The sequence below is a fragment of the Anomalospiza imberbis genome, chromosome 16 (assembly GCF_031753505.1).
Source record: "Anomalospiza imberbis isolate Cuckoo-Finch-1a 21T00152 chromosome 16, ASM3175350v1, whole genome shotgun sequence".
Classification (NCBI taxonomy): Eukaryota; Metazoa; Chordata; class Aves; order Passeriformes; family Viduidae; genus Anomalospiza; species Anomalospiza imberbis.
In genome coordinates, this window is record NC_089696.1 from 16,879,572 (window position 1) to 16,893,052 (window position 13,481).

At 40.1% G+C, this 13,481-nt stretch overlaps 2 protein-coding genes across 3 annotated transcripts in view; both read left to right on the forward strand.

Annotated features, from left to right (window-relative positions):
- Window positions 1-11,794, forward strand: part of LOC137483918 (3-phosphoinositide-dependent protein kinase 1) — a 78,206-nt gene extending 66,412 nt beyond the window's left edge. For both annotated transcript variants that reach the window (XR_011004675.1, XR_011004676.1), the window contains 6 exons: window positions 4,424-4,502; window positions 4,712-4,795; window positions 7,343-7,415; window positions 9,056-9,165; window positions 9,339-9,418; window positions 11,137-11,794. The gene's annotated coding sequence lies outside the window, so the exon portion shown is untranslated. The remainder of the gene's footprint in view (window positions 1-4,423; window positions 4,503-4,711; window positions 4,796-7,342; window positions 7,416-9,055; window positions 9,166-9,338; window positions 9,419-11,136) is intronic.
- On the forward strand, window positions 710-11,794 carry LOC137483927 (SUMO-conjugating enzyme UBC9). The gene is made up of 7 exons (XM_068207420.1): window positions 710-764; window positions 4,424-4,502; window positions 4,712-4,795; window positions 7,343-7,415; window positions 9,056-9,165; window positions 9,339-9,418; window positions 11,137-11,794. Exons 2-7 carry the CDS (start codon window positions 4,437-4,439, stop codon window positions 11,198-11,200), a joined length of 477 nt encoding a protein of 158 aa, XP_068063521.1. The 5' UTR covers window positions 710-764; window positions 4,424-4,436; the 3' UTR covers window positions 11,201-11,794.
- Window positions 11,795-13,481: the final 1,687 nt, after the last annotated feature.

A 13,481-nucleotide genomic window follows, 5' to 3' on the forward strand; every position in this document is an offset into this window, starting at 1 on the left:
GAATAGAATGTGATTCATACTCTACTTGCCACTAAAAATGCGTTCTTAGAAACCCAAACTACATCCCTTCCCCCACCCCCCCGCCAAGGAAAGGAAACCAAACCAAACCAAACCAACCCAAACCAAACCAAACCAACAAAGCAATGGGAAACAAAACCCAGGTCATAAATCCCGTAAAGGTCAGTGAAACTAGCGCGGGCTGGAGGCGAACTGAAGACCGCCTTCCGTGCGGCCTGCCGGCTCTCTGATAGGCCGCTCCGCCCGGCCCGCAGCCGCGGAAGCGTCACCGGAGCAGCGGCCCCGCCTCCACTCAGGCTCGGCCGGGCACAGGGGGCGGGGTTCGGCCCGGCTTGAGTGCGGCCCGCCAGACCCGCGCGCGCCCGTCGACGGACCAGGCGTTCCTGAGTCGCAGGCGGCTCCCCCAGCGCCAGAGGTAAAAACTGATTCGGCTTTCGGCCGGAGCTGGTGGGAGCGAGAGCCGCGAGGATGTGCTCGGCCTTGGGGTAGCCCCGCGTGGAGTTTTTCTGGTGCTTCATACTCAGGCATTGTTGGGGGCACCTCTGGGTCCTGTGTCGTGAGGATGCGTAAAGCGTGACGATAGGATCACAGACGGATCGGGCCGAGGGACAGAATAGCGCTTTCGCGCTCCGCGCCGAGGCGAGAGGGAGGGAAACTCCGGAGTGGAGACAAAGCAGCGGGAGCGGGAACATCCGGGTCACTCGCGCGGCCTCGATCCGGGACACGCGCGGCGGCGGCGGCTCTCGGTGAGGCCCGGCCGGGAGTGGGGCCGGGGTGGCCCCGGGGTCGGGGAGCGGAGCGGGGCCGGGCCGGGCTAGCGCCCCTCGCTTGCGACGGGACGGGGCCGGTGGCCATGGGCGTGCGGGCATGGCGACTCCTGCCTTGTGGCTGGGCCGGCCGGCGCGGTGCTGCCCGCCTGAGGCTCTGAGCGCCCCGCAGGTCTCGGTGGTGGCGGGCGGAGGTCGCCGAGCAGGGCGTGGAACCGCTCGGCCTGCGCGAGCCGGTCCCGCCCCGCCGGGTATCTGCCCGGGAACGGCGGGCGGGCCCGCGGTGCCCCGTGCAGGCCTTGGGCGCTGCCCCGGCCCCTCGCGGGGCCGACGGGACCAGCGGCCCTCCGCGGTGGCGGGCGGTCCTCGGCCCTGTCCGGTTACTTGGCCGTCGAACACGGGGCCCATCACCGCGCGGCATCTTCTGTTGTTTAATGTGCGACTCCGGTCGCCGCTCGGCCTCTTCTACCTTTCTCTTGCCGCAAACAGTGGAGACTTTCTGTCCTAGTCCAGAGTTAGCGTGCTTTGATTAAAGCTCAGACCGTGGCTTTCTTCACCCTTCTGAAATATAAAGTTTGTATAGGTGGGGGCAAACTACTTCCATAATAATATCTTTCTATGTCAGTATTTAACTTGCAAAGTAAAAACGCGAGGCTAGCAGTCTTAACGTTTTGGGGACTTTTTTCGGGCTGCTTGGAATCAATAAGTTGTATTGAAAGTTCTTGAACCTCCAAGAGCATATTGTTGATGTATTTAGGGAGTTGTTTGTGGCACGGGAACGATTCCTTGCAAGACGTGCGTTTTGTGTGTGAAAGTAGGTTGTTCCACCCCATCGGAGGGCGTAAATGGGTAAGGTATTCTGTAATGGGACACAAAAATTTGCATCTGTGATGAGCGTGATGGTTTTATTTTGTCCTTTTTTAAAAATAGACAGTAGCAGCAGCAAAGGCAAGCTACTGAGTAAATTTGGAAGTTTCTGTTAACTTTCTGAGTTGATGGCAGTAAAAGGGACATTACTACCTCTTAATGGCACGGGTGAATTCGGGGGATTCAACACAGAACGTGAAGACTGGTCTCTTCGGCTTTTGTGGCACGTGCCACAAAATAGGATTTAATAGACTTCCTCTGGTGTAAAATTCTTTCTGGTAATGTAGTACATAAATAGACGGGGATATAGAGAATGTATATTGACAGTTAGCTTTTTTTTTTTAATAGCTTTTGAGGGGATGCTTAATTAACGGGATCTTAGTTTGTGAAAATGGGCTTTCAGTCTTGTTTAACCCTTATTTTCTGATAGACTGATGAGGTTTCAGATGCTTGTCTGTTCTCGTTGATGTAACTGAAGTCTGTGGAAACCATATATGTGAAGCCTGTTGTTTCTCAGATTTGGAAAGCTATTTGTAGAGCATTAAAAAAACTTTTATTGTACTACGGCCCAGTATAGTGTGTAACAAAAGCAAGCAGGATGCATGGCCTGAAAACTCAGGTTGTTTTTGGTTTTGTTTTTTTTTTTTTTTTTTTGTTTTTTTTTTTGTTTTGTTTTTTTTTTTTTTTTTGTTTTGGTTTTTTTTGGTGTTCTTTTTTTTCATTTACTCGAAAAGTTACTGGGTTACTGGTGTTCTGCAGAAGATGCACTGCTTATTTACCCAGTGAGAAACTGGTGTTTCCCTGTTTCCCTTCAGGTTCATTTTGTAATTAATTGGCTGTTAGCCACAGGAAATGGAATAAATGTATTTGAAAGCATCCTGTAATGTGTCTTTTGGCAGAAAGGGTAGCTGAGTTTGGTGAGCTATGTAAGAATATTTGGATGGTTTATAAGCATATATGGTTTTCTCGGCCTATGATGGGAAGGTTAGTATTAGTACAGTGGACTACCAGGTACCAAAAGCACAGCTGAAATTCTGCTGTATATGCAGTTCATTTACATCTCTTACAACATATTAAAACTTGCTCACGACATATTAAGACTTGCTGCCTGTATAATGCGGTTAAGGGAAAGGTTTTTTGTTGTCTTTGGTTTTTTGGGGTTTTTTTCAGTTCTGCTGGTATTTTTTTTTTTCAATGGCTCTGCATCTCCTGCTTGTGAACAGACTAAAATCTGAAGTCATGTGTACACATTCACTTAAGTCCTGCAAGTCTTCTGCCGTAATTAAGATAGATGTGTATGTTGTTGGGAATACTAGAGAAAAATTGGACTGAATATAGGAATATTTTTTTGTGTGTGTGCATGTCCACTGAGTGAATTGTCCCTTCTAAAAAGCTTTATCTGACATTGATTTAGTTGCTGTCTTGAAGGTGAATTAGGGAATATGGCCATCTAGGCAAAACAGGCTTAAAAGGTTGGAGAACAGATTTAAAATACATATTGTCCTAGGAACTGCGTAAATTGCTCAATCTGGTGTTTTTAAAGATCTACAATTCATATGCTTATAATAGTAGTAGACTGCAGTACTTCTTACAAATAATCAACATATTGAGAGGTTGTGAAATTTTACATAATTCTTAACCAGTGTGTAAGGGTTTGTTTTAATAGAGTGGTAACACTGCTTTTGGCCACTCTGTGAGCCTAAGTGGAAGCATTCTACTATTCTGCTGTCAAAAAGGCTTATTAGGTACATGTGGAGTTGAGAACAAATTGGCCTGACTTCTCCCATTGCCAATTATCATCTCTTATTTAAAATGTGTGGAAGTGCATTTATGAGGAGGATTAAAAACCTTAATTGGAATTTGAGCATGTGGCTAGTAGAACCCTGAGTTTAGATACAGTTTGACAATTAAAAATAAACTCTCACTTTGAGTACTGTCCTGTGTGAATGGAGACTCCTCCCCTGAATTTGAAAGCACCACTCAGTCATCCTGTTTGGAACTGTTGTTCTGTGTCATGCAGTAGTGAATGACCTGTGCTCTGCATATTTTTTCTGTAGTCGTGGTCACCATGCTTGGCTATTACTAAGGCAATGAAGGTGCAGAAATAATCTTCACTTTATACTGGAATTGAAAATCTCTCTTGTGGAATGAGCTGCTGGCTCTTCCTTACCTGAGTTGCTGCCTGTTCCTGATGTTGTCTAGAAGTTGTATAGCAGCATCACTGTAAAGCTGAGATGACTTTGTTAAATTCTATGTCCCTGTTGCTTTTGTGGGGAATACTGGCTTTCAACGGGAATTTACCCAAAAAGTAGTATTTCTTATTCCCATTTGTCAGAAATGGGAGTAATGCAGGTGTTTGCCTGCCGAAGAAACTTCTTCCCATACCTCATGTGGTGTAGGAAGGAGATAAACAGAGTGTGTGTCAGTTTCACAAGTAGGAAGTCTGAGCACTTTTTCCATTACTAATAACTGCTTCTGTTGTCAAGCTACTGTCAAAGTTTCTTCTAAGATGGGGTTCAAATATAAAGCAATAAGGTAAGAATGGAATTTTGTAGGTCAAGTCCAGTAACTAAGAGCTTGATGGCATGGGGAAGCTTGATATTATTCCTGATGATAAATTCTGCTGGCTGTGCAGAAACATGTGTCTAGGTTATTGAAGTGAAAATGAGAGGTCAGAATTACTCTTGAGTGAGCAGGGGCTTATAAACACGTAATGCATTGTTTATGCTATAAATAAAAGTATATGCTAACAGCAATTCCTTTTGTTTTAGAGGGACTCTGAATATGTCTGGCATAGCTCTTAGCAGACTTGCACAGGAGAGAAAAGCCTGGAGAAAAGATCATCCATTTGTAAGTATGAAAGCCACCAAATATCTGACTCTGCAATTGTTCAGTGTTCTGGTGATGATTTTTTTTAAAAAATAAAATAAATATTTTTAAAGTGAAAAAAAAAAAGTAGTGCAAAAAGAAGTAACTTTGTGTAAGGATAAAATATTTAATGAAGTATTTTAAGTACATCTTGTAAAATCCTCACCATATGTCTTTTTGCCTTGATTCAGGGATTTGTAGCAGTACCTACAAAAAATCCAGATGGCACAATGAATCTAATGAACTGGGAGTGTGCTATTCCAGGAAAGAAAGGGGTAAGACTTGCTGTTCTCCTGATTTCTCAATTTATGGTGAAAAGTAACATAAGTTGCTTATGCATTACACTGACAATTGAGAATTTACCTTACGTATAATTTGATAAAGAAGTTTGTGTCCTGCTGCTACTTTAGAATTAAAAGTGCTGTGGACTAGGAATATTGGACAAAGTACACCATAAGAGTGTTCAACTCTTGGCACTTAGCACCTTAAGAATACAAGTTTTCAGAGGAGTGTTTAAGAGTCTTGTACTGAAAGTGGAGGTTCTTTCTTTTGGGTCTTTGGTATGGGACTTTTTTGCCTTGCCTTTTCTACTGCCTTTTGCCAGTTTGCCTAAAGACCCTAATGATCTTGTTTCTTAGATTCTCAGAAGAATCTCTGTGTAGGCAAAACCTGCAGGGTCTGTGATGCTGCCTTAGTTGAATGCTGGACATAACATTGCTGTTACAGTTACAACTTGGTTTTTGTCAAATATTCTAGCTCAGTGTAAGGAAAAACTCATCCCCTTGTGCTCTGCCAGAAAAATATTATTCCCCATAACAGTTTATGTAACTTATGGAGATGTCACCTTTAAATACTTAGGTAAAATTTATTTGCCATACAAAATCTTCTTGGTATTGGCTTTGAAGTTTTGTAAACCACAAAATGGAGCGAACAAGGCCTTAAAGCCAGCTTCACGTGTACTAGAAAATGTGTCACACCCGGAAAAGATCAGTTAGGCTGATGTGATTCCTGCTGATTAAAAAAATTATATTTAACAAGAAGCAGCACGACTTATCCATCTCCACCAGACCAAGCAGTTGCTCTCTATTCCCTTTGTATTTGGAGGCATCCTATACTGCAGCTGCTTTCCCTAAGATGAATAGTTAAAATCACCAAAATGTTTTCTTGTCAGCCAGATTAAATATTGAAGTGGTGTTAGTCCTGGGTGGGATACTCCGTTCACTCATTTGACAGCAAATGACTTGTTAACTACCTAAAATTTGACTCAAAAAACATCTGCAACTAGTCCCATAATGCAATATGGTCTCGATGATACTGCTGTCATACTGTTAGCCTTGTAGGGCTTCTGAGTGTCTGCTATCTTTCACCCGTAAGGTATGTTGCTCTATCAGAAAAATGATAAAAACTTCACCAACTCTTCTCTTCTGTGTAAATTATTAAAAGCTATTTGTCTTCCTGTGACTGAAAGCAAATAAAATCAGTAGTTTATTCCATCAAAAAGCTCATATTTTCTACAAAGGAACTCCTCTGAGAAGGTATGGATTTTTCTAGTTGTTGACAACTGACTACAGCAATTTAGAACGAGTTCTTTAAATACACTATAGCAAATAGAATCAAATTCATTCACTTCTGGAAATGTTATCTTATTAATTCCTAGCATGTTTTTCTTCCTTTACTAGCTTGAGACTTCACATAATGAATACCAATGACAGTGGAGTGATTTTTCTCTTTTCTTGTGGGTTTTCTGGGTGTTTTGTTTTGGTTTTCGTTCAGCTAAAAATCACATAGTTCAGATAGGAAATAATAAAGAATTTCCTTCTAAGGTGGTCTTCAAACCTGTCTGTCTGTCTGTGAGGATAAGATTTGATCAGTTTTGCTTTTAAGATGTGAAACCATCTTCACTCCAGTTGTTTTAAAGAATCAACCCAACATTTACTTCCATTGCAGTGTTTCCATAGCAAGAGCAAGTTACAGAGAAGTATCAGAGAAATAAATTTTACAGCTATAAGAATATTTTCTGTTTTTCTACACTTCGTAGCAGAACTCAGGTTGTCAGAAGAAGTGTTTTGTATATTTGAGGCAGTCTTTTTGTCTATTGCTAGATGGTTTTTTTCTTGTTTTAATGACCCTTTTAAGTAGTGCTGTCTCACTAGGTTTGCTCTATGTCATGGGAGCTGCTCCTATGAGTGCCATTTCCAGTTTTGGATAGGGATAAAGAGCCTTTTAAAATTTCTTGTTATACAGAAAGATGGCATCTGTGAGACTACATTCTACCAAACACAAACAGGGTTAGTTTAGACTAGTGAATCTCATTAACTGTAGTGGTAGTACAGTTCTGTCCACATTTTTATTTCATTTGTGGTTTTATTAGCCACATTCTCATAAGGCACAAGAGAAGCCATTTATAGTCACATGCTTAAGGGGTGTATCCATATCCTATCTTCTCAAACTTTTGTGGGGGTACAACAGCCCCTTCCTCGTTGTACATGTATAGTGTAAAACTTCAGAAGTATTCTGTTCTTATGTAGTGTGAAAATTGTACTTTTATATGGAATTACTGGTGATGACACTGACTGTGTTGATGAGTTGGCATCACTTACTAGCTGAAGAAAGAAACCCCTTCTTTTCCACTTCAGCTTCTTCTACAGGTAGAATAGCTTACCATAGTCTAGACAGTGTGCTACAGTGCAGGACAGCTATTTTCTCTGTGTAGCAGAAGAATGTCTTGTGCTTTGCCTGAGAAACGATGTTTTTGGTAAGCTTTTTTCCACAATTTTGACTTTTCATTACTGTAACCAAAATTCTGCATTAACTCTTGACAGACACCGTGGGAAGGAGGCTTATTTAAACTACGGATGCTTTTCAAGGATGACTACCCTTCTTCACCCCCAAAATGTAAGTAAAATTACCACAGGTTTATAAAAACAGTGTTGAATTAATCCATGAGGTTCTTACAAACGGTTATTACTTTCTTACAGTTTTGTTTGATTTTTGGTTTGGTCTTTTTTTTTTAAAGATACATTGCTTTTCCTTTTTTCCCCACCCACTTGCAATTCTTCACAGAAAGTTGTGATGAAGTCAGCTAAATGTTCAGTATATCAGAATTGGGAGGGGAGGGAGATTGGTGTGTAGGTTCCCTCAAAGTTTGACAAAAGCATCACTTGAAATTCTCACTTCATTATCAGCTGTCCTTGGAAACTAATATGTAGGCACGCTTAGACTAAATCCCTATGTTCTTACTGTTAAGTTGATCTTCTAAGCTGAGAACTCAGAAGACAGGAACTTGGAAAAAAGGGTTCTCTGACTGGAACCTTTTAATCAACTTGCTCTAAAATATTAATCTGTTCTTTTTCTGCTACTGTGTATAACTTAGTAGATCTTCAGACACCTAGTTTCCTTAAGTTTTTGAACTGAATTTTCCTTATATCATCTCAAACTTCACCTATTATAGAAACTTGAAAACATCTATTACATTGCATGGTTTCTTGGTTCTTGAATTGGCTACCTTCTCAAATCAAGGACAGTGATTATAAATTGCTCTTTTTACAGCAATTCATCTCTCATCACATTAGCATATTTCAGCTCTGTCAGCTCCTGGCTACTCCTTTTGTTTGATACCACTTGTAACACAGGGGCAAACATCTCTTGTGAATGAAAACATTTCACATTATTTCCTTGAAAAATACCAGTTTTCACATCCTAATAGTGTTAAAGGAATTGTCATGCCTTAAAAGAAGATGTATATGTGACTAGTAAGACTCCCTACCAGTGCAGCTTCTGAAGTACCACTGAACCTCATAGGGCAGCAAGATTGTTATGTCTTGTGAATATTTGCCGTGTCAGAAGGATGAGAAAACTGCACTAATACCTAGATATTGCATATATTGCAAAAGGAGTGTTCATTACTTTACTGAAGATGCTAGCTGTTGCATTTAAGTCCTGTAAAGATTAAAAGCAATGCCAGAATATAGATTGAGTGGCAGAAGGAAAGCTGCACAAGCCTTCGGTTAGTCTTGTAATTTAAACTTGGTTCCTTTTGTTCAGTGCGTCTTGATTATCTATAGGAAAATATGAAACTGAAAAAAAATGCTAAGAACTTAAGTCTTCCTTGTGTGAAACTTCCATTATTTTAAAGTGAGGAGAGAAAGGATGAGTGAAGGGTAGTATCTTTCCTTTACATAGTAGTATGTAAAGCTGAAAAGATAGAATTGTTTTTAAAAGGTCTTTATCACAAAGCTACTAGGAATTACTTTGTCCGTTTCAATTCCTAAACCAAAAGATTACCAGTCAAAAAGATAATGTTGGATTGCCTGGATTGGTATCACAGATGTGATGGAGTTTCTGTTTTAGGTGTGGGCTGAGCCAAGAAGAAAACTGGTATTAATAGCTCCAGAAACTGGTGGGGTTTTATTTGGGAGACTTTTGCCAGCGTTGGTTTGGGGATTTTTGGGTTTTGTTTTCCCCCAGCTGATCTAACTCAACTCTCAGATCTTCCTCTTAGCACTGTATGCAAGTAATTTCCTCTTCTTTATCAGGTAAATTTGAACCACCGTTATTCCACCCAAACGTGTATCCTTCAGGCACCGTGTGTCTCTCCATCTTAGAGGAGGATAAGGACTGGCGGCCAGCAATCACAATTAAACAGGTCATTAGTTGTACTTAGACATATTCTTAATACTTTTGCTTTGCTTGCTTATCTGATGCGAATTATAAGATGTTCACCCTGTGTACCTGAATTGGTTTCTAAGAGTTTTTCACTCAATCTCTATTAGTAATACCCATAATATATGCCTGTTACTTCTATTCCTTTTTCCATAGATCTTGTTAGGCATACAAGAACTTCTAAACGAACCAAATATTCAAGACCCAGCTCAAGCAGAGGCTTACACAATTTACTGGTAAGTGTCTTTGCATATGAACCTGAAAGCTGTCATATTGCCTACAGGTGTCTGTTACTTGTAGTATAACGTGCAAATGTTTTTACAAATGACATGGGAAATTCTCTTACCTTCATTACTGTATTCTGCGGAGATGCCTAGATTGTGCTAAACTTGAACAAAATGGTAACTTCATGGCTGTTAGGCTAGTGGAGCTTTTAATAGCAAAGCAACAGCAATAAGGTGTGGAAGACTCCTCATATCGTGATTTTCATCCTGCTTCTAGCCTAACGCAGAGTCCTTTCCCTTAAAGGCTGAATTAGTAACAATGTGGTGTAATGGGAGAAGAGAGACAGAGCAGGAGAAGAGGAGAGGAGACTGAATTAGGTGACAAGTCACATTCGTCAGTACAGGAGTAACTTACTTCTGCCCAGTAGTGCATACCTGTAAGAACTTGTGCCTGAAGGACAGAGGAGAGCTGTGGTCACTGCAGGAAACATGGCATTTTGGGAAAACTACATCTTCCAAAAGAGTAGGTTGAAATTAGCAGAATGAAGTTTGCATTGATTAGGAAAGGGGATAATTTGTGAGCTAGAGACGTTTTGGGTTTGTTTGGGGTATTTTTTTTTTTTTTTTTTTTAGGCTTAGTTGTAAAAGTTTTCCCACCATTAGAAATGGATATCTGTTCTATAATCTGTAGGGAAGCAAAACATTTTAAACAAATGCTTTTGGCAGTGGTAGCTACTGATATAGTAACCAAGATGGAATTGTGGAATTACAATTCTGGATAGAAGAGGCCTCCAGGAGAGTGCCAAGTTTGAAAAATAACATTTTATGTGACTGCACTTGCAAGCTATGGTAAATATGGTTTTTTATAGGGTCCTAGTGAAAAGGAAACATAGGGATGGATAGTGTTTTTTGCATTTAATAATGGCTTCACTCAGTGTTACTTTTTAAAGTACTTACTGAAGGCATGATGGAGTTGAGTGCATATGGAAGATGGTTAAGTGGCCACAGTTGTAGGAGCCAGGAATGATGAAGAAGGCCTCAATAATATACTTCTGTACATGTATAGATAGGCTGTGTTTTATTGTTTTTAATCACCTCCCACATGCATGTATGTACAAAACCAGTCTTGGCTAGTCTTCTGTTTAAAGGGCTTCCAGGGGGAAGAAATGTTTAGCTTAAAATATTACAGGATTTATGTTACTTCAAGTATGTATAGTCTCCCATTTATGCTTTTCATGTCTCTTGGACATTCAGAGTATTTCAGATGGGTTACTATTATTCTGCAGTCTGAGAGTGTGTCTCTCTTGCTGCTTATGATATGTGGTAGAAGTTAAACAGAGCAGGATTGTGCACACATCTGTAATGTTGGCATAGTTGATAAATACTGCAGGAGATGCACCATTGTTTACATAGATGTCTTTCAGTCAAGCTGTTAAACTTTCAAGAATAAACATTCAGAATAAGAATACATATTCTCAGGATTCCTTTGGTACTGTCGTTCAGTAACTTTAGCGTGCCTAAGGTGCTAGCCTACTTCCTCCTCTTTGCTGTAGGCATTCAGGGTCTGCTATGGAAGGCATTCTTCTGTGTGGATTCTATGGGTGCCAGACTTCAAAGCTAGGCTATGTTCTCAAAGGGTTTGCCTTCAGCAATGACTTCTGTTTCTCTTCATTATGAAACTAACTCTGTAATACAGCCTCTGATCTGAGAATTACCCTTTCTCTTTTCAGCCAAAACAGAGTGGAATATGAAAAGAGGGTTCGAGCACAAGCCAAGAAGTTTGCACCATCATAAGCATTTGTCACACAGCATCTTAAAAAGGAAGGGATTGGTTTGGCAAGAACTTGTTTACAAAACTTTTGCAAAATGTAATGTTGCTATGTACAATTAATATCCACATAAGGGGAGGGGGTTGTATGTGTGCCATTTTCCATATTCGCCAGTTGTATACAGTTCTAAATTTGCTGAATTGCCCCCAGTTTTTTCATACAGGGTCTCTTCCTTCAGTCTTTTGTATTTTTGATTGTTATGTAAAACTTGCTTTTATTTTAATATTGATGTCAGTATTTCAACTGCTGTAAAATTATAAACTTTTATACTTCTATAAATTCACTAGTATCTCTAGTTACTTTGCTATCTGATGCAGGCATGCTTTAAAATGTTAGAACTATATTTAGCCTCTAGCTGGCTGTATGAAAAAAAATCATGCCCTCCACCCCCTTCCCTCCCTGAATTTGTTTTTTCTATCTTTCAGAAACTAGGTTGTTATTGCTTAAGAGCCTCTGAGATCCAAAGTTAGCCAGCATCCTTATTCTGCATCACTTTCTTTGTGTTTATATGGCATTCTGTCTGTGTTGCTGTTTAGAGTAAATAAACTGTTTATATAAAGGGCTTTGTTTCATTTATCTTCATTAAAATTACTAAAAGACTGCCATTCAAACTGCTCTGAAAGCAATTCAGTGCAAGTTCCGTTTTTAAGGCATGTGATGCTGCGTTTGCCTTTGGTTTAGATGTTGCCTTCATTTGTTTTGCCTGTCCCTGACCTGGAGAGCACCTATGTGGCCCGTCCTTACTACACGCTACCGTGTGTGGTAACTGCAGCAAGTCAATTCTGATCAGTTCCTCAAGCAGAGATCAACTGCTTACTGTGTATAATGGGATCAGCATACTGATGTGACCATGTTAATATAAAATCGTGAGCTTTTGAGTGATACGAACAATAATAGAAGTTGTCCAAGGGATGCTGATGACTTTTAATGGAGCTTGTTTATCAGAAACAATTTTGTGCCTCTTTCCATATATTAATCCATACAGCTTCTAGGGAAAGCATGTGCTCTGTGCAATTAGAATTTCCTTCTGTAAAGGAAATCTGTTAAATTATGTAAGTTGTGTTTATGTATGTCAAGCTGATACACCCTCTATTAAACTTTCACTGCTTTTTAAATTATATTTTTAAGTCAAAATAATTCTGCAAAACAAAAAAAAGTTAAAAGCTTTGTTCCATCTGAGCTTAGCTTCTTCAGTGGTTTTAATAAAAAAAGCCTACAGCTCGGCACTTAAGTTAATTACACAGCTCTGTTCCCAGATCTGTATTGCTTGTCTGCATTTGATCACTACAGCTTTATAATATAAAAGCATTCCCCCAAATTAGAATAGCTAAACCATGTGAGACATGCTCACATGGTTTTTAGGCTTTTAAAAGTTATGTTGAATTGCTTTCTTGTCACTGTCCAAGAAATCCTTGCTAAAGCAGTACATTTGGGACAGATTTCATATGGGTGGGGAGGTTATTGAAAAAACAAAATCAAAAGGAAAGTCTGCTTGCAGAATTAATTTACTTATGCTTCTTGTTTTTAAAAGGGAAATTGTGTATTGGTACCACCAAACTGCTGCTGTTGCTCCCAGCTCTAGCTCCAGTAGCACTAGTAATTAATCCTTCTAGTAGGAGAGGGACAAGAGGAGAAAGTCCTGTGATGTGAAGAACTTCTATTTGTGAAAGTGAGTCTAAGAATCGTCCTTAGTACTGCCAATTCTACTGAAGGATCACAAAGTTTAGGTTTCAGTTGGGTGCTTGAAACTCCAAAGAGTATTCTATTTAAATACATATAAAACAACTGCTAACAGCTCATTTTCACTATACAAACTGGCAGGCGTAGCGAAAAGTGACCTAAGATACTAGTGCTGGTACGAGTGTCACAAAGCTTTAAGGACCAGACAATGTGTATTTCTTACTTGGTACAGTGCCACTTCGAGTGATGAAAATACACACTGATGAACCTGTGATGTGAAATTTCACAGTACAGTTCTGAATATGAAGTGCCAAAAACACTGTTGTTGCTTAGGACTGTATCAGGGTAAATAAAATGAGCAATTAAAGTTCCTGAAAAGACATACTGAAATGTTAAAGCAATTCCAAGAAGTAATTTTTCCTTTCAGGCTTAGCTCAGTTTATTCTAAATGATTAAGTAGTTGAAATACATATGGCAGGTTCAAGCCTACAAAAAGTCAGAGATTCCCTATGTGGTAGGTACCATGAACAGGGCAATAGCTTAGTCATGTTCTCCTGTTGAAATAT